The following is a 20,649-nucleotide window of genomic DNA, read 5'->3' as shown; positions in this document are numbered from 1 at the left end:
ACTTTCTTCCTCATCTATTTTTCATTAAATGTGTAGCCTGTTTTTTTTTGTGGCCTCCCCCTTTATTAATTTCTAATACATACTGTATTTAGCAACTGTAGGTATGTTTCTAAACTAGAGAATTTTTTTTAATCGGTCTAAACTTTTTGTCATTTTCATTTTTTATGACAAAAATTTATATCACTTTACTACGGAAGTGTATTGCATTCACTTGAGACTAAATCTACTCTGCTTTTCTGAATTAACAAGTTAATTATCTCAGAATTTCAGAATTACGAGAGAATTTTTCATGGGAATTTTTTTTTTTAACAAATTAAATTAGTTTTTATCATTAATTCAGAAAAACAGAGCAAAAAAAAAAAAATAATTCCATGAAAAATTATCTTGTAAAAACTTAGTACAAAATACTGTTACTGAACTTGTTTAATTTGCACATTTCAGAGTAAGTTTCCATTTGTGATTCTACCAAAAATCAACCCAGCATAAACAATGCAAATGATATTTCATTTTTGGATGAATTATTCCTTAAAAGCTGCTGTGTGCAATCCCAGTTCAATGTGCAGAGGCGATTATGTAGCCGTTCATTTAAACCAATAGTAAAAATGAAATTAACTCGCCCTCAAGCCATCCTAGGTGTATAGGACTTTCTACTTTATATCCGAGTTATTTAAAAAAAAATATTCTGGCTCTTCCCAGCTTTGTAAGGGTCTTGAATTGTCAGAGTTTTGAAGCTCCAAAGCTCATCCATCCATCATAAAAGTAATCTGTACGGCTTTTTATTAAGGGGGTTAATAAAGGCCTTCTGAAGCAAAGTGATGGGTTTTTGTAAGAAAAATATACATGTGTAAAACTTACGAACCTAAAGTCACTGGCTTCCGGCAACGGTCATACGCGCATTCGTGAGAGAGTCGAGTTCTGGCGAAAGAGTGACCTCTGACCTGATGTAGGCGTAAGCTTTGGTGAGAACAGATAAACATAGAAGTGCAGAAGATAGAGCAAAACAAAACACCCCACACAATTTGAGAAGTCTAAAACAAGAAGTTTTGGAAAGAAAATATGAAGAGTTCAGATGCAAAAGCCTCTAAATGCCATTTGAAATTTTCTTCTTTAATGATGATTTTTATCAAACTTGTATATTTAAGTTCAGTAATTTCTCTTAAATGGCAATGATAATTGCCTATTAATTGTTATTTAAGTGAAATTACTAAACTTAAATATACAAGTTTGATAAAAATCATCATTAAAGAAGAAAATTTCAAATGGCATTTAGAGGCTTTTGCATCTGAACTCTTCATATATACATATTTCTCTTACAAAAACCCCATTGCTTCGCTTCAAAAAGCATTTACTAACCCCCTGGAGTTGTATGGATTACTTGTACGAAGGATGGATTAGATTTTTGGAGCTTCAAAAACTTGGACACAATTCAATGCCATTACAAAGCTGGAAAGAGCCAGGATATTATTTAATCTACTCGGATTGTGTTCGGCTGAAAGAAGAAACTCATACACTTAGGATGGCTTGAGGGTGAGTAAATTATGGGATAAATGTTCATTTTTGGGTGAACTATTTCTTTAAGTTGCCCTTTGAGGGTTGATTTCCCCAACGAGAGTAAACGTTTTAAATGTTTTTAACATTTCTCTGCTTGTTTGAGCAGCTCAACAACATACAGTCTTAAAAATAAAGGTTTTCAAAGGGGGTTTTCATAGCAGTGCAATAGAAGAACCATTTTAGTCCCCAAAGAAACTTTCAGGGAACAGTTCTTAAAAGAACCTTTTTTTTAATTAGTGTTAAGAACATTTAAAAAAATCCAAAGAACTTTTTACACTAAAATGAACTTTTTGTAGAATGGAAAGGTTCTATGGATGTTAAAGATTCTTCACGGGAACCATAAATGCCAATAAGGCCGTGTGTCCACCAAAGCGTTTTTCCACGCCCCTGGCATATGTTTTCAATTGTTTTCAATGGGAGCGCCATGTTTTTTAAACGCCATGAGCGTACCGAGGCGCTGAGCGTTTTTTTCACGCTGAAGCGCCGAGCGCCCAACGTTTTTAGGAGTTGAAAAATGTTCAACTTTGGATAAAACGTAGCGCTCATCACTGTCACAATTTACCCAGCCGTCCAATCACGGTGGAGGAGGGGCGGGACTAAACCACACCGACCAACTGTCATAACATTCAAACTGCTGCATATACTCTGTATCATAGCAACGAAACGTCTCAACAGAAAAAAAACGCTGCGCTGCCAAAACGCTCTCAAGCGCCCAAAGCACGGCGTCTTCAGCAGTTTTCAGCTGGCTAAAAACGCTTTGGTGGACACACGGCCTAAAGAACCTTTATTTTTTTAAGTGTAGCAACAATGACTACGTTTACATGCAGCCAATAACCCATTCAAAACCAGGATATTGGCAATAACCCGGTCGCGATGGCCATGTAAACACCGGCGAAAACCCGAATATGCTCATATCCCGGATTTTAAAAACCGGGATATTATACCTGGGGTACCCCTTTTCTAACCCGAATTTTTGGTCACGTAAACGCGTATCGGCATATCCCCATAGTGATTTTTATTCTGCGCATGTTCTATTCGCAAGGAATCTTGGTCTTTTGAGTAGAGAAACTCCTCGGCGCACAAAAATCCGCGTGCAGTATACCGGTAGTAAACATGGCGAGACGCAGCACAGCATACTTTTGGAGCGAGCTCAATAACGTTACCAGCATCAAAGCGCAAACAAAGGCGATCGCTATCTTCCCTGAACTATTCATTATCCGCGTGCTGCTGTTGTTGTTGTCTTTGGATACAGGAAGAAGAATCGGAAATTACGCATATTGCGTCTTAAAGTTGTCCGTACGTCTAGCCGCTAACCGTCGCTGTTTACATTGGGATATTGCAATTCCATGTATACAGGAGAAACTCTCTCTGCTCACGCATGTAAACGGGTTATTCCTAATGTTTCAGAAACCCAAATAGTGACCTTAACCAACGCTATCTCACGACCAATTCGTACGAGTGATTAAAAAGTGGCTAATTCGTACTAATTCATACGACCTCACTCGTACTAGTTCGTGCGATTTGTCTAAACCCACGTGATGGGTAGGTTTAGGGGTGGGGTCAGGGGTAGGTCATACAAATTCATACGAATTGGGCAATTCGTAAAATACGTACGATTTAGCTAAAATCGTACTAATTCGCACGAGTGAGGTTCTACTAATTCGCCACCTCGTAAAATTCGTATGAATTCCCGTGAGATCGGGTTGCCCTAACCCGACCATAACCCGAAAATTGACTGCATGTAAACGTAGTCACTGACTCAATGGTGTGAGTTTAGAACTGCTACAACCTGCTAACACGGTCAACAATAATTTAGCAAATACATTTGATGCACTGAAATTGCACAACGCAGCTTGAAAGTCTGGTATTCCCTTAATGTTTAAAAAAAAAAAAAACATTTGTGCTCTCAGAACGAAAGGAAATTCAGCAGGATAACATCCACTGGCAAGTCTTTCCAGCGATACAGTTCAGCAGTGGATCTCATAAGCGATCTGCGTGTCAAAAAGCAAGCTCTGGTTCATGAACAACCCCTCGGGATCAAGCGGAGGTCCTTCTCCTCCTTCTGCGGGAGCTCTGCGGGGTCCGATCCCCGCGGCCCGGCCTGGAGTCAGACACTCACTGGCCTTTAGCACTGACCCCTGTTGGATGCATGTCGGAGGTGAGGGCAGCACCGGTTTTGCGCGGTTTAACACGTACATCTCGTGGCCGCGTTCGTCCCGGTACTCTTCGAGCTGAGCGAACGTGGTGGGACCGTCGGAGTAGTCGTTGACGTAAAGGATGCTTTCCTCTTTGCTGGCGCCGTACCCGCCTTCCTCTTTCTGCCGCTGGCGATGGCGGCTGTAAATCATGCAGAGCAGCAACAGCGCCGTCAAGGCGAGCAGCGAGATTCCCACCGCGATGGCCGTCTGCGTGGCGGTTCCCAGTGCGTTGAAGTCCATGCTTTCCAGTTCATACAGCGGCTCCTGGCTCACGTCCACCGAGGAAGGATGATAGTACGACGAGGAATGCAACCGAGGCCAGATTTCCGAGCGGGACGAAGACATGTTCACCGAGAGGTGAAAAGTCACGCGAGCCACACCGCCGGGATTCCAGGCCTCACATTCGTAGCGCCCGGCATGCGCCACCGTGACATTGCTGAGAAACAACATCCCGCTTCCCGTATCAGGATCGAAGTTTTCCCGGTCGCCTCCCTCCTCGGCGGCTCCTCGGACCGGTCCGCGACTCGACGGCCCTCCTTTTCCGCCAGGCCTGGCCGTCACCAACCTCCCGCCGGTCCTTGCGTCTCCGTCCATCCCGACCTCCTGCACCAGACCTCTGGGAGACAGCTGGGCTTTTCCGTGAGACGCTTTCCTCCAGGTGACTTGGGGCTGCGGGTATCCGGACGCCTGGCAGGACACGCGTAGACTCTCCCCCAAACGTACCGTCAAGTGACTGGGCTCCAGTTGCACTACAGGCGGGATGCAAACAAGGCTGTTCGGGGGAACCTCCACCAGACTGAGGTGGGACAGCCGCGGCGGTTCGGCACACAGCATCCGGCGCTCGGCTGAGCTCAACAACCTCTGACCCTCTTCGTTTATCCAGCCGCGCAGCCAGTGCAGAGCACAGTCGCAGCGCCACGGGTTATCTGTCAGAGCAAACGCAATATAAGCCTCTCAAAATGCAGCATTATGAAATATTTATCCTAACAACATGTTAGCATACAAAGCTTGGCTGATATCTAAATGCCATGTCAATGTGGTACGTTTGCAGGTCGTACAACAGCACAGCACTGGATCATAGTGAACGCTTGCATCATGAATATTAATTAGTTTGTTTAAATGAGAAAAGCTACCAATGGAAACATGACTAAGTCAATATTCATGAGGAAATCTCACATTTGCATTTCTAAGGAGAAAAAATCTAAACCGTAGAAGACTTAAAGCAATAGTTTCCTTATTCACTCATCAACCTAAACTCTCATTTGGACCTTGAACCGTTTGGTTCCCATTGAAGTCCATTATATGGAGAAAAATCTTGGAATGTTTTCATCAAAAACCTTAATTTCTTTTCGACTGAAGAAAGAAAGGCATGGACATCTTGGATGACATGGGGCTGAGTAAATTATCAGCAAAAGATTTTTTTAAAAGTGAACTACTCCTTTAAAATTGTGGCAGAAGCTCTTACCCGTGACTCTCAGCACCTGCAGGCTGACGAGGGGTTTGAGAGACGCGGGACTCAGGGTCCTCAGGTTGTTCCTGCTCAGATCCAGAAGAGCCAGAGAGGACAGACCCACCAGAGCTTGATCTCCCAACACCTCCACCGCATTCTCCTGCAGATGCAGCTCCTGCAACCGCTGGAAAACAATCATCAACATTGATGAATCAATGATGATCATGATTATTATCTGTACGATTATAAAACACTTTGTAAAGCAACCTAGAGTGATGCAGTGCCATTTATTTTCAGTTCAAGTCCCTCTATCCAATAGACCTTATTCAGAGCAGCGCCATGGCAGGTATAAAAGTGAGGTTTCGATGGATAGACTTGCTGTGTTTTCAATGGCCTGCTGTGTAAACCTCTTAGATAACTTCTAGTTTTCCACAGCTCAGGGTGTCTGGGGTTTTTCGTCTACTGAAATTTCTTGGAAAGATATTCTTGCGGTGTTTTGTCAGCAGAACAATACAAAAACACATTTAATAACAGTACAACCCCCTGAAGAGATGTACCTATGTGATATGTCTATCCCTCACAGCCTCACTTTCATTACATAAATGGCACCGCAGTGAATGTCTTGTACCATATTGCTGAAAAAGTCCCAATTCATTTAGGTTTTGTACTGCTTTTCTGTGATTTCTGCTTCTAAACTCTTATGAGCATTTCAAAACTCGCAAACTTTGTAAAGGAAAAATCAAGTGCAAATGTGTGGCGCTTTCTAAAAATCATTTTATTTGAACAGCCACATGATGATATTAGTATTTCATAAAAGTTAGGATAAAACGTTGAACCAGGTTTGTTATAACTGATTCTAAAACTAAAACCATAAAAAACACTTTGGCTACTTGAAATCAAGTGTTATAGTGAGTGAAATAATAATGATAATTTTTCAGCTAGTTGCTAAGGTAGCATTTCATTTCATTTAACTTGATGTACTACAAAAATTAAAACTAATAACATTTAATTATAAAAAATGATAGACATATTTAAAAACAAAACAAAAAGAAATGTCCAACACACAATAAAACGACTAAAACTTTAACTGAAAATGAAAAATATAAACACAATCTAATTCAAAATATTAATAACTATAATAGAATCTCAATGATACTAAAAAATAACACTGTTTTCCCCAAAATGTTGTCAAAAAATATTTAATATACTTGTATTTCCAATGCAAAAAAGGTCAGTTACTGTGTATTGTTGTCAGCAAATCATGATCTCTGCATTCTCTCTCTTTTTTTTTAGCTTAAACGCCAAAAAATTACAGTCCTATCTAAACGTTTATCTTTAAATGAATGTTTTAGTTGCATTTATACTGTAAATGATTGTTCCCAAATCCCATAACATCCTGTAAATGTGAATTTTCAGATGGCACAGAGAGCCGTTTCACCTGCAGTCCGCGGAAAGTGTAGTCCTCGAGCCTGGTGATCTGGTTTCCTGCGAGGTAGAGGATGCGCAGGTGGTCCAGGCCACGGAAGACGTCCGCTGTGATCAGGTGGATGCGGTTTCCATTGAGCGCGAGCTCCAGAAGCAGACCCAGGTTCCTGAAGGCCCCGGGCTCCAGCGTGGAGATGCTGTTATTCTGCAGGTAGAGGTAGTGCAGCTGGCCGAGATCAGAGAGATCCCGCTGACGGATCTGTCCAATGGCGTTGTCCTGTAGAAAGATGGTCTGAAGCGGACACAAATTGCATGGGAGTAACATTAGTACAAAGAAAAGAGAGCGTGAGTGATATGTGCTTTATTTTATAAACCACCATAAAAACTGAAGCAGTGAGAACTAGAGATAATCATTTATTACCAATACACACACTTGTCAGCTTTAAGTAGCTGGTTTATGAGTAAACACAAATTTGTTCTCTGAAGAACATAATTATATTGATTGAGATTATTATTATTGTTAATATAATTGGTAACACTTTAAATTTATTAAACATTAGTTCACACTGTAAAAAAATATTGTTGTTTTAACTTAAAAAAGTAAGTAACCTGGTTGCCTTAAAATTTTAAGTTGATTGAACTGAAAAAAGTGAGTTAATACAATGAAGGAGATTAATTTAATCATCAGAAACTCAAAATAATAAGTTATCTCATCTAAATAAATTATTGAAGTTGATTTGATAAAAGAAAAAATGCTGTGATAACAAATCTTGAAAATATTTTTTTACAGTGTATTAACTATCATGAACTAACCATGAGCAATACATTTGTTACTGTTTTTGTTAATCTTTGTTATAACGTTAGTTAATACAAATACAGCTGTTCATTGTTTATTCACAGTGCATTGATTTTAATAAAGTATTAGTAAATGTTATAATTAACATTAACAAAGATTAGCAAATGCTGAAGAAGTATTGTTTATTCTTAGTTAATATTAACTAATGTAGTTAACTAATGAACCTTATTGTAAAGTGTTACCAGTGGACGTATTATTGTTACCATTATTAATAATGGATATTATAATATTATTTAAATATGGAAAACTTGAAGCAATGGACACTTTAAAAAATGATCATCCTTTGGTGGAGTGTATCTTCTTAACCACAGTGGATAATAAATCAGTTGTTCAGTGTTATCTTCTGCTGGGTTCCAGCCATGTTGGACTCTCAGGAAATGAGCGAGCTGACGCGAAGCACTTCATCAGGAACTTAATGAATGTCAAATTCCTCCTTCGGATATTAGACCGATTATTAATCGCTACATATTAAATAAGTGGCAAGAAGATTGGAACATGTGCAAGAATAATAAGCTATATTCAACTCATTCGGAAATTACAAACAGAGTTTATATCACTCTTAAAACTAGACTTGATCAATTGTGTGTTATGGTCTTCACCGGATATTGTATAGGTCATACAAGTTTGACCCATGCTTTTTTGCCTAAAGGTGAAAACCCAACTATATGCATGTTTTGTAAGATCCCCCTAACTGTTAGACATATTTTATTAGATTGTCCTAGATTTAATACAAGTAGAATGCTTTTTTAATAAGTTTATTTAGTTAGATTATGCTTTTTTTTATCATGAGTTGTTTGGTTTTTATTGTATTTATATGATATTTGTATTTTTGTTATTTAATTTTTGCCATGAAAATAGCATGAAATTCATATAATTATTGTAAGTATTATTATTGTTGTAATTATTAATAATGACAACAATATAATTATATTAATGGAAATTCTAATATTAATACTATTACTTGAATATGGAAATTATAATAATATATTATTATTATTATTATTATTACAGTAATAATGAAATAATAATAATAACTTATTAACAATACAATTTTGAGTATTATTATTATGCATATAATTATTGTAATCATTATATGAATAATAACAAAAACAATATTATATTAATAATAGATAAAATAATAATATTATATTAATATTAATACAATATGGAAATTATAATATATTAATAATGGAACAATTATCATTATTATTATTATCATAAATTAAATTATATAATTATTATAAATAATTATAAATAATAAATCATTATTATTATTATTATCAAAACTGTAATTATTTTTGTTAATATTGTTGTCGTTTTTAATTGTAACAATACTAGTAATAAATTACTATTGGAATTATTATTATGTTTTATTGTCATAGACTTAATGATTATTAAGTTGAAATTAAAAAAAATATTATTATTGAAAAAAATATTAATATTACTGTTATTGTTAATATGTTGTCATCAATAATAATAATATTAATTATTCTAAGTTAGGCTACATTGATTATTGAATTATTAGTATTATGTATGTTTTACTGTTGCAACGATGATTAAAATTGGCTCTGCGTATCGGTGTTCAGATAAAAAATGGTCAGTATCGTATCAGTCATTAAAAGGCGATATTGATCAAACTCTAATGAGAATCTGTTTCGCTTGCTGTATAAGCTAAATTGATTTTATACGCTAGCCTTCATCCATCTCATCCATGTCGACCCGAGTTTCTGTCCTAATCACAGAGAGCAGCGAGAGACTGCTGACAAAACACACTCGCGCATAAATATGTCTCTCTCGCTGTTCATATTTGCTCTGTTTCAGAGTCGAAGAAGGTATCCTTTAACTTAAAACGGATCAATAGAAGGTTCTGTGCGTGTTGCACAGTTCTGGGTCGACTATCAGTGAAACGCACAAACAAATCAATTACCAGGGCATTAATATGCTTTCAAAGACTAGGGCTGAGTGGCCTGTCTTTACCTCTATTAATGATGCAACATATTACACTAATTAATTTTCTAATTGATTTCTATCAAGCCATTGTCTGTAATCAAACACAGGCCGAGCTCAAGCAAATTTCATGTGCAGCATAGGTTACATGGGTCAATTAAGCAATTTATGCATGCTGGCTCATGAATATTCATGAGCTGCAGTATTGTTAGTGATATGACTGGAGCAGGCACATAGATATGCAAATAAGGTTGGCCATGGGAGTCGCTGATGTAACGAATGATTCCCAGCACTATCTGCAGTTATGATCTATGGTTTTAATCTCAACGTTGGTGTATTGTGGGTAGGGTTGGGTATCGTTTGAATTTGAACGATTCTGATTCCGATTCCGATTCCTTGTTTCGATTCCGGTTCCTGACGATTCTCGATTCCGATTCTTTTAAGAGGCAGGGTCAAAAAAGTTTAGCTAACCTTGCTAACCAACGGTCTTTCTGAAGGAAATAATCCTTTCTGAAGGAAATACTCCTGTAAAAATACTCCTTTTGTCACAAATTTTGCATTTTGCCGAGATTTCGTTATTTTTAGAAAAGTGAAGCCACACTTTGGACCGCCGACGTAAGCTACTCATGTTCGACTCGCGTGGTTATGCCAACACTTCCGGTAGACGCTTCTTCGTTGGTGTTCAGCGGTTTCTTCTTCCGCTCGGCGGACTGTGAATATCGAAACTAGGAATCGAAATTTTAACTTTTGAACGATTCCGGGAAAAACGAAAAGTTAGTCTCGGTTCCAATCGATACTCGATTCTCGATACCCAACCCTAATTGTGGGTCAAGTTGTAGACACGCACAGAAGAAGGCGGTATCTTATCGTTTAGGCTGACCAGATGACCAGAATAAAAAAAATGTGACCGGATGTTGAGTAGACCTGAGGTCAAATACATCCTGGTGTGATTTATGTTTTGTTTTTTAGTCATTCAAAACAATGGCAAAATCATTCACAATAAGAGCAAAAACATTCACTACAGTAAACTTTCATTTTATGTCGGCTTATGAAGTCTGATCGATCGTTACCCAGCTCATTCTCAAAAGTTTGTAATTCAGCTCAGTTTTCTCCCGTAAAAGCTTTTGGAAAATATGTATAAACATCTTGACAATATTATCATACACTAAGCAAACATTTGGTGTAGAAACAATTTTCTCTCTGAAATTGCTAGTGAACTTCACAAATAATTACAAAGAAGTGGCAAGTAACGCACTGAATTAAACATGAAATGTTGAAGTAGAGAGAGTGAAACTTTTTTTTCTTGTAAAACACTCCAATAGTCTTTGTTGTATTTAAAACTTCAACCTTTTTTTTTTACAGTATACCACTCAAAAAATTATAACATTAAATTATTTTAATTTAAGAATACAATATTTTTCACTGAAAACTTTTACACAAACATTAAACATTGTAACATCAACAACAACATTTAAATGAACTTTATTATAAAATAAAATGATTAAAACTGTGTAAACTTAATGTAAATTAGCTTTTCAGCACATGAGCAACACTGAACTTTGATGTTGGAAGTATTTTTACTCCATATTGTTTTTAACATTGGTAACACCAAACATACACACAAATTCTTATGATTTGAATTTATATTTAAAAAATTGTCTATTAAAAAACAAAAAAACGTTTTAATCTCAACTTTCGTTATATGGTTTTAATCTCAACGGAGCGTTATTAACCAAATGATCCAATTAACCAATTAACATTATTGTGGTGGGGACTTTGTCTATTATCACTGGGTATGTTAGACAAGGTCGAAGTATTCATAGTACAGATAGGGGTCACGTGAAGGCAGGGTGGGGAGTTGCAATAGCGTACATACTTGGTGTGTGCGCGAGACAGATCTGGCCGCACTCGCGCTGCTCGCATAATCATTTATGATCTGTGCTTAACCGTAGCGAGTGTTCTTTTGAACTAGACAGGTCTTGTCTACTTGTGTGTGTGTGTCATATGAATAATATATGCCCCATACATGGAATCAGAGTGCCTACTGTATGTAGTAATGGAAAATCTCTACAGCAAAAGGCCAACCACTACATGCATATGGTTTGTTCTACCATTTATTAGTAATGATTTACACAGTTTTTTTACTACTTACTATATACCTGAGCATTCAGGATTGTGCAATATAGCATACAGAAGGTGATGGACATTTTGGGGGGAAAGAAGTGCTGCATTTTATCATTTAAAAATGTGACTTTTCATGAAAATTCTAAGATTGTTGCCACCATATGACATCATAATATGCAAATTAGATGGGGAAATTTAATCCCTACATAAACTTTGGGTCATCCTTAATATTTCTCAAATTTACAGAAAGTATCTATCTTGTTTCACTTTTAAGATATAATCTTTTGAAATTAAGATGTCAAAATCGAGCGTTTTATGAAAAAAACCTCTTGCGTAAAAAAAACTAAAGCCTTTTAAGTGCGCCTCATAGTGCGGAAAATACGGTATTTAAGAGTTTTTAAAAAAAATCAAGCTTGTGCTTGAGTAACTTTGGGGGAATTTCTAGGCGTTGTATTTCATGTCGTGCTTTTTTTTACTTATTTCTCACAACTTTTTCTGGCTGAGAAAGAATGGCATTACGGCCGTGTGTCCACCAAAGCGTTTTTCCACGCGCCTGGCGTATGTTTTCAATTGTTTTCAATGGGCCGCGTTTTTTAAACGCCATGAGCGTACCGAGGCGCTGAGCGTTTTTTTTCAAGCTGAAGCGCCGAGCGCCCGGCGTTTTTACTGGTCGCTAGGAGTTGAAAAATGTTCAACTTTGGATAAAACGCAGCACTCATCACTGTCACTTTTTACCCAGCCGTCCAATCACAGTGGAGGAGGGGCGGGACTAATACCACACCGACCAACTGTCAACATTCAAACTGCTGCGGATATTCTGTATCATAGCAACGAAACGTCTCAACGGAAAAAACACGCCGTGAAATGTCCGACCAAAACAAAGCAAACTGTACATCTACATCTGGGGAGCTATGTTTTTCTTTCCTAGGATGGTAAGGGAACAGTCATAAATGCCATTAACCCCAGTGATGGTTAGGTTTAGGGACAGGGTTGAGGTAAGTCATATATTTATATATACAGTAATAATGTTAAGTCAACGGCGTTCATAAACACGCTGAAAAGCGATTATGCGTGTTGATGGCACGCCAAAAATGGAAATACGAATTGGCGTGTCATACACACGCTACTTCATGAGATCAGTCTGCGTCTTCAGCAGAGCGTCTAGCGTTTTCAGCTTGCTAAAAACGCTTTGGTGGACACACGGCCTAAAACACCAGGGTGAGTAAAAAATGACTTAATTTTCATTTTTGGGTGAACTATCCCTTTAAGAGTTTATCTGGAGTTTCTTGAATGTTTAAGACCGCTTTTCAAGTCACTCTCAAAATATGACGCCACCAACAGATCCACATGCTTAGTGTGATCACTGACCTGTGTCCCGTGAGTAATGCCTTGCGGGATCTCTTTGAGTCCGGTGGATCCACATTCCACGGTCAAACTATAGCAGCGACACCCGGACGGACAACCAAGAGAAGATGCGCACAGCTGGGCCAACGTCAGCACCAACACCACCACAGAGAGCTGAGGAGGATTCATCTCAGAGGAAAGACTGCAAAAACAGGAAAGACGGAATGATAGAAAAGAGGCGGTGGAACTAGGGCAAAAGAGAGGAAAGAGAAAAGAAGAAAGAGAGAGATGGGTTTCAGTTAAACCAGCGGAATAATTGCCCAAAAGAGAGAGAAAAAAACACAGTTTGTTGTTAAAGAGTGCATGCACGTGTGATCTAATCGGATTCGTAACGCATGAGAATCCCGCCTAAGTGGATCGGAAAATTGAATCCTGCGGTGCAGAAAGGGAAGAAAGTGTAGTCAACATAAGGATGGAAAAAAAAACCCAGCTGAAAAACTGATAGGGCTCACTCCTGCGTGCTGGTCCCAACAGAACAGTCTCTTCGGAGGAATCTGTGCCGGGCTTTGGCTAATTAAACATGAGACTTCAGGTGCACATGCTCTGCTTCCAGGATCTCGCTTCTGTTTTGAGAGAATATGAAATACAACACCAAACACTGCCCGGCGCACACTACACGCTTCTCCCAGGAGACAGATCAAACCCTCAGCCTGCTCCACTCGCCTCATCTATCTGAAATCCCCAGCTTTTCATTAAGACATGGATTAGAAGAGTTATGAACAAAGACGTGCGTTTCGGCCCCCTGGCCCCAGATTTACGGCTTACTCGAGCTTCTTCACGGCTGGACAGTACGACTGTTCATAAGTCTGAGATTATATAACACCTAGCGTTGGGTTTACAGTGTAATAAAATTGCATTACAAATAAAAACATGGATATTTGATATAGCTTCAAAAGTTTGGGGACAGTACGATTTTTTTCGAAAGCATTTTATGTTCACCAAGCGTGCTTTTATTTGATCAGAAATACAGTAATATTGTGAAATATTATTACAATTTAGAATAACAGTTTTCTATTTGAATTTATTTTAAAATGTGATTTATTTCTGTGATTCAAAGCTGAATTTTCAGCATCATTACTCCAGTCTTCAGTGTAGGAATAACAATTAAATATATACGTATTTATTTTTAAATATATATATATATATATATATATATATATTACACAAACATTTTTTTATGATGTACATGGATGAGTGACATCTAGACATCAAATAAGCTCTGACTGACTGTGATTTTTGTGGTTGTGTCAAACATGTTCACTTTTGACAGTCAAATTACTTGTTGCTGGAAACTCGAGACACCTGATTAGGACGCAGTGAAATGTGTTTTCATAGAACAAGGAAAAACCTGACAAGAAAACAAAATCTCTCTGTACCTGACAGCAAAAGCATCCTTTGTGCTTTTGTGTTTGTCGCCTTTATTTCTGTAACGCTTTACAGCCTACAATACAGATGGTTTCAAAGTTCAGTGTTGATTCAGTTCCATTGTAAATATAATCAATTGCTAAATTAGCTCATGAAGCAGTTCTGCAAAAAAATTATGTAATTGTCCAGTTCACTTGTCATTCAACTGCGCCAGTGTTATATCAAAAATACCCAATCATAAATACAAAATTTCCAATCATAAATACCAAATGCCCAATCCTAAATACCAAATGCCAAATCGTAAATACCAAATGCCTAATCCTAAATACCAAATGCCCAATGCCAAATATCCAATCCTAAATACCAAATACCCAATCCTAAATACCAAATGTCTAATCATAAATACCAAATGCCCAATCATAAATACCAAATGCCCAATCCTAAATACCAAATGCCCAAAATACCAAATGCCCAATCCTAAATACCAAATGCCCAATCATAAATACCAAATGCCCAATCCTAAATACCAAATGCCCAAAATACCAAATGCCCAATCCTAAATACCAAATGCCCAATCCAAAATACCAAATGCCCAATCCTAAATATCAAACGCCCAATCCTAAATACCAAACGCCCAATCCTAAATACCAAACGCCCAGTCCTAAATACCAAATACCAAATGCCAAATCGTAAATACCAAATGCCTAATCCTAAATACCAAATGCCTAATGCCAAATATCCAATCCTAAATACCAAATACCCAATCCTAAATATCAAACGCCCAATCCTAAATACCAAATGCCCAATCCTAAATACCAAACGCCCAATCCTAAATACCAAACGCCCAATCCTAAATACCAAACGCCCAATCCTAAATACCAAATGTCCAATCCTATATACCAAATGCCAAATCCTAAATACCAAATGCCCAATCCAAAATACCAAATGCCCAATCCTAAATACCAAATGCCCAATCCTAAATACCAAACGCCCAATCCTAAATACCAAATGCCCAATCCTAAATACCAAATTCATTTTTGATTTTTTTTTTTTTAGTTTTTATTGACTTTTAGTTTTAGACTTTAAGTTTTCAATCTGACCCAATAATCCCTCCATAGCATTCAAGGTTATGTTCTAAAACTGCAACTCTTTCGTTTCTTTCAGTAGTTTATCTTTTCTAGATCAAAGTGAAAGAGAGTTTGCTGAGATCCAGAGCGCCATCAAAGCCCTATCAATTCTAACAAAATGGATCAATACAAAGTTCTGTATGTGTAACAGTTCTGGGTCTGCTGTCTCTGAGCTCAGAGCCCGAAACATGCGGTAGCGACTGAAAAAGATCAGCGCTGAAAGATTTAGAAGTCCTGGCCACGTGGATCAAAAGCGGCATAAAGCAGATTTGAGATACCAGCTCTGAAATGAATGCATATAGAGCTCCTAAATAGTCTTCAAAACCTTAAATATAAAAATAACATCTCATTTTCAAAAGAAAGGTATAATAAAGCAATTTTAGTTCACAGTTGATGTGATACATTTCAGCTGTTCGTCACTTAAATGTGTCATTGAATGATGAACCATGAGCAAATGTGAATATTTTATGCCTGTTGCTTAATTTAGAGAGTATTTGAGAGGACAGCGAGCTCGATTAATGCAACATGACCCACATAAGCCTTTTTATCTGCTCAAAGCATGAAGGAGAAAGAGATGATAACCATCAGTGGAGAAATGGCAGCCTATTCAAGTCCACTGTCCTGCACTCGAACGCTATTCTCCGTCGCTGGAGAAAGAGAATGGAAAACACAAAGATGGAATAAAGGGGGGAAAATGGAAAATTTGCTTTCAGCGTCTTTCTTTTGCTACGTGTGCCGCCTCACAAACATCGGCAAGTCAAAAGAAGGACCTGTGAAGTGTTGAAAAGGCGATGTTCTGTGAGATATGGCGCTCCCTTACAGATGCGTCTGGATTCTGAAGTGGTTCTGCCAGATGAGATCCTTTAAACACAGCAGGAACATCAACAGAATTTAATATTTAGCGGCTTCGCATCATGAGATATCGTGTTTGGAATTCACTGCATTCTCCCTCCAAGAACAGCATGTGTTGAGAGTGGAAAACAGAGGCATGACGGGTGGATGTTGAAGTCTCAACAGATGTCATATCTGATGGATGGATATTAGGCAGGCTGACTGAAACAGGAAATGCAATCAGAAGAAAGTGTAGTGCAGGAATTCATTAAGGCGAGACATGGCAGGCAAAAACATTGAGTTTTGAGATTTTGGGCTAGTTTAGTCCTTCAATATGTGTTCTTTCAAGTCACTATAAAGAAAACGTTGAAAATATACATTAACATGTTTTTTTTTATTACATTTTGTTTACTTGCGGCAGGAAATTTTCCCCGAATTTACCAAGAAGTTTAGCGTGGGAAAACCCAGAAAACTTCCAGCAAATTTAGATTTGCTCTGAAAGTTAGTCAGGCAAAGAGCTGATTCAAACCCATTTCCAGTCCGCAGAAATCGCGGCACTAATCAGAAACGTTGGGGTGGGATTTACACGATGACGACAGTGCTAGACCAAGGCACCATTTCGTTACATTTTTTTACGATTGCTATGACAGATTTTTCAATACTTTTAACAATTTTCCAAAACTCTTAACGAGTTAGCACTACATTGGTCTGTGTAAGCTATACCACTAACAAATTTCTTGTTGCTTTAACACAAAATTGATTCAATTAACACAAATGTAAAAAGGTTGAACTTTTTTACACACAAACTCCAATACAATGTATTTTTCCTGCCAAATTTACCAATGCTTTAACGATATATGCCAGAAGAGATAACACCATGTTCTAAACCCTTAGAGTCAAGGTAAACAGCTGTTTATATTGTGAATTGAAACACAAATATTTCCCCTGTATTTTATTATTTTACTGTTACTGAGAAACAGCTGATTGAATTATGCAAATATTTCAATCACAGCTGATTCCCATCTAGGAAACACACTCAGGTGTTGAGGTTCTTTCAATCACATGGTATACTGTAACCATAAATGCTATAAAGCCCTCTGAGATGAGTCTTTTTTTATTGAATTTCTGCAGCAAAAGACCTAAACCCACAACAAAACAAAAATGTAGCGAGGCTTCAAAAGAAACCGGAGTGCAAAACACAATCTATGATCAGTACAACATAAGGGCATACCTGACACATTTATGTAATTCCAACTGATGTTAGTGTTCCTATGACATTGTGCTATGATTGACTACATGTTTCTGTTGGACGAAAACATATTTATTTTTATTTATTTATTTATTTATTTAATATGGACATAGCAATAACATTGGACGAACCAGATGCATTGTTTAAAGTGTAATAGCACATGTGCTAATTTTCAACACCATTCAACACATTTACTGTTTTTAAAAAATAATTTGATTTTGAGACATGTTTGCAATGTTTTGGTAGTTGCTAGTGTATTTTAGTTTACAATGTGTGATTTTGAGCATGAATCTGACCGTTGTGCCAATTGTGTATTGTAGGTGTGTTGGTGCGTTAAGAGTTTAGGAAATTTGTTAAAAGTATTGAAAAAATTGTCATAGCGACTCTAAAAAACTGTAAGTTTAACTCCTAACAAAAAATAAATGGAAAAACTAGGCATATTTAAAAAATATATACTGTCTTTTATAATAAAAATGACAAAACACAACAAAATTACTAAAACTATTACTAAAATGAAAATAGAAACAAAATCTAATTCTAAATCAATATCTCCATTGAATCGGCCAATTTATTTTTGTCAAGAAACATGCTTGCAATATTAATCTGCCATCAATGGAGAGATGTATCTTGTCTAGGGTTGGGTATCGTTTGAATTTGACCGATTCTGATTCCGATTCCTTGTTTCGATTCCGTTTCCTAACGATTCTCGATTCCGATTCTTTTAAGAGGCAGGGTCAAAAAAGTTTAGCTAGCCTTGCTAACCAACGGCCTTTCTGAAGGAAATACTCCTTCTGTAAAAATACTCCTTTTGTCACAAATTTTGCATTTTGCCGAGATTTCGTTATTTTTAGAAAAGTGAAGCCACACTTTGGATCGTCGACGTAAGCTACTCATGTTCGACTCGCGTGGTTATGCCAACACTTCCGGTAGACGCTTCTTCGTTGGTGTTGTTCAGCGGTTTCTTCTTCCGCTCGGCGGACTGTAAATATATATCGAAACTAGGAATCGAAATTTTAACTTTTGAACGATTCCGGGAAAAACGAAAATTTAGTCTCGGTTCCAATCGATACTCGATTCTCGATACCCAACCCTAATCTTGTCTACTAAATCTTGATGTTAGTAGAGGATTTATAAATGAATAACTGTCATTACATATTGTATGTTTATGTCGTTCCAAACTTTATTTCTTTTGTAGAACACAATTGGAGAAATAAGGTCTGAGGCTTTCCATCTTAAAAGACACAAAGCACCACAAAAGTATCATAAAGTAGTCCAAATGATTTATCTGCTATATTCCGACTCGAGTCATCTGAAGACATTTGATTCATGATTCTTTGAGAATCTTAAGTCACTATTCATTGATAATCATGTCCTCCAGTGAGCTGTTAACTGCCACACTTGCTTCATAAATTATTTCACGTTCAATTATGTTGAACTCGCACAGGAAAAAATAAGAACAAACACTCAATCCGTTCTAGTGAAAAAGCACATCTGCAATGCAAAACAAATTCAGCTCATCTGTTTCTTAAACAACCACAAAAAAGAAAACAAAAAGCCTAATTTTTCACTGGTGGAAAGCTTCAGTGGGTTTTCTAGATGACGTACAGTATGAATGTCAGTTTGCCTCTGAGATATTTTCTGCTGTCGTGAGCCTGGTTATAATTCTGTACACTTTGGATGAGCTATAAGGCCTGTTCAGTTCTGACAAGCTAATAGACTCTTGTTTATAGTTTGTACCAGTTCTGAATGCAGTAAAGGCTGAATCGCTTTGTTTGCTCTTGTCTGAGAGTAGCTTGGAGGGTTTAATATCTACAGTGCCATATGTAACTGGGTGTTTCGTCAAATGCCACTTTATTCAGGATTCTGCCCCTGAGCGAGACAGTGTAGACAGCAGATTGTCCTTGTACTGGGAAAGCTGTGCTTGAAATGTGCTTTGTGTTGCTCTGGATAAGTAAATGTGATCTCAGTGGAGGACAATTTAAGGTAAACTGTATATTTAACGTCCATTTATAAGCCTATTTGTTTCCTTCATGGTGGACTGGTCTAGTTTCATCCTTTCGGCTGCTGGACTGAGACTAAATATGGGCAGTTGGGCACAATACATTATTCCGTGATGGGTGAACCTTATCCCTTTAAAGGAGTAGTTCACTTTTAAAAACACTTTTGCTGATAATTTTCTCACCCCCATGTCATCCAAGATGTCCACGTCTTTCTTTCTTCAGTCGAAAAGAAATTAAGGTTTTTGATGAAACCTTATTCCTCATCTTGAGTCGTTTAAAGCCCTTTGAAGCTGCACTGAAACTCTCATTTGGACCTTGAACCGTTTGGTTCCCATTAAAGTCCATTATATGGAGAAAATCCTGGAATGTTTTCATCAAAAACCTTTTCTTTTCGACCGAAGAAAGAAAGACGTGGACATCTTGGATGACATGGGGGTGAGTAAATTATCAGCAAAAGTTTTTTTTTTTTTTTTAAAGTGAACTACTCCTTTAATTATCATATCAGTCAGATTGGCTTGATATTGGTAATTTAAAGAACCACTCCGTTATATCTTACTACTTTTTATGATGCAAATCAATGTATTGTAGGAAATATTGTCAAAAACACTGTCAAATCTCATTCCAACATAAAAAATATTTTAGGACCAATAATAGTTCATTTTAATGAATATTAAAGGGGTCATCATGACTTAATCTTTTTACATATAGTGTTAAATAAATTAAAACTTCTGCAAGAGGTTAAAACAGCCTTCTCATTATACAAAGCACTTATTTAATCAAGCTTTAAGAACAGCGGGTTTGGATATTGTGAGATTTGTGATGTCACACAGGCAATTTGCATATGACTTTTTCTAGAGCAAGACATTGGCAAATAGTTATACACCATCGCATCATAGGCTCCGCCCACAGGTGTTCAATCACTTAACGGCTGACATTTGGTCACATCAAAAGTATATAGAAGTCATTATAATCACTGACGCTGTCTACGCTGGATACAGTATACAGATGCAAGTTCAGTTTCTGTCAAACTCCACGTGCTCGAGTCTGTCGACAACAGGACGAATGAAAGAGTAAGAGAACGTTTGCTTTGACGTGTCCAGATTAAACGGCTCTGTAGAGACT

The 20,649-nt window shown here is 37.4% G+C and overlaps 1 protein-coding gene across 3 annotated transcripts in view; it reads right to left on the bottom strand.

Moving 5' to 3' along the window:
* Positions 1–1,216: 1,216 nt before the first annotated feature.
* The window catches only part of lrrc24 (leucine rich repeat containing 24), a 29,580-nt gene continuing 10,147 nt past the window's right edge, over positions 1,217–20,649 (bottom strand). Inside the window, exons 2-5 of one of the 3 annotated variants that reach the window (XM_089131507.1) lie at positions 12,920–13,095; positions 6,638–6,916; positions 5,215–5,383; positions 1,217–4,675 (exon numbers count right to left, since the gene is read on the bottom strand). In XM_089131507.1, the coding sequence (XP_088987633.1) occupies positions 3,519–4,675; positions 5,215–5,383; positions 6,638–6,916; positions 12,920–13,095 (1,781 nt within the window). In that variant the 3' untranslated portion in view covers positions 1,217–3,518. Of the gene's footprint in view, positions 4,676–5,214; positions 5,384–6,637; positions 6,917–12,919; positions 13,143–20,649 lie in introns of all 3 variants that reach the window. The other 2 variants (XM_039677946.2, XM_039677947.2) reach the window with 2 other exon arrangements.

The sequence above is a fragment of the Pimephales promelas genome, chromosome 5 (genome assembly GCF_988280905.1).
Source record: "Pimephales promelas chromosome 5, fPimPro1.hap1.1, whole genome shotgun sequence".
Taxonomy (NCBI): Eukaryota; Metazoa; Chordata; class Actinopteri; order Cypriniformes; family Leuciscidae; genus Pimephales; species Pimephales promelas.
The sequence above is the reverse complement of the archived record's forward strand: the minus strand, read 5'-3'. Positions and strand labels throughout refer to the sequence as shown.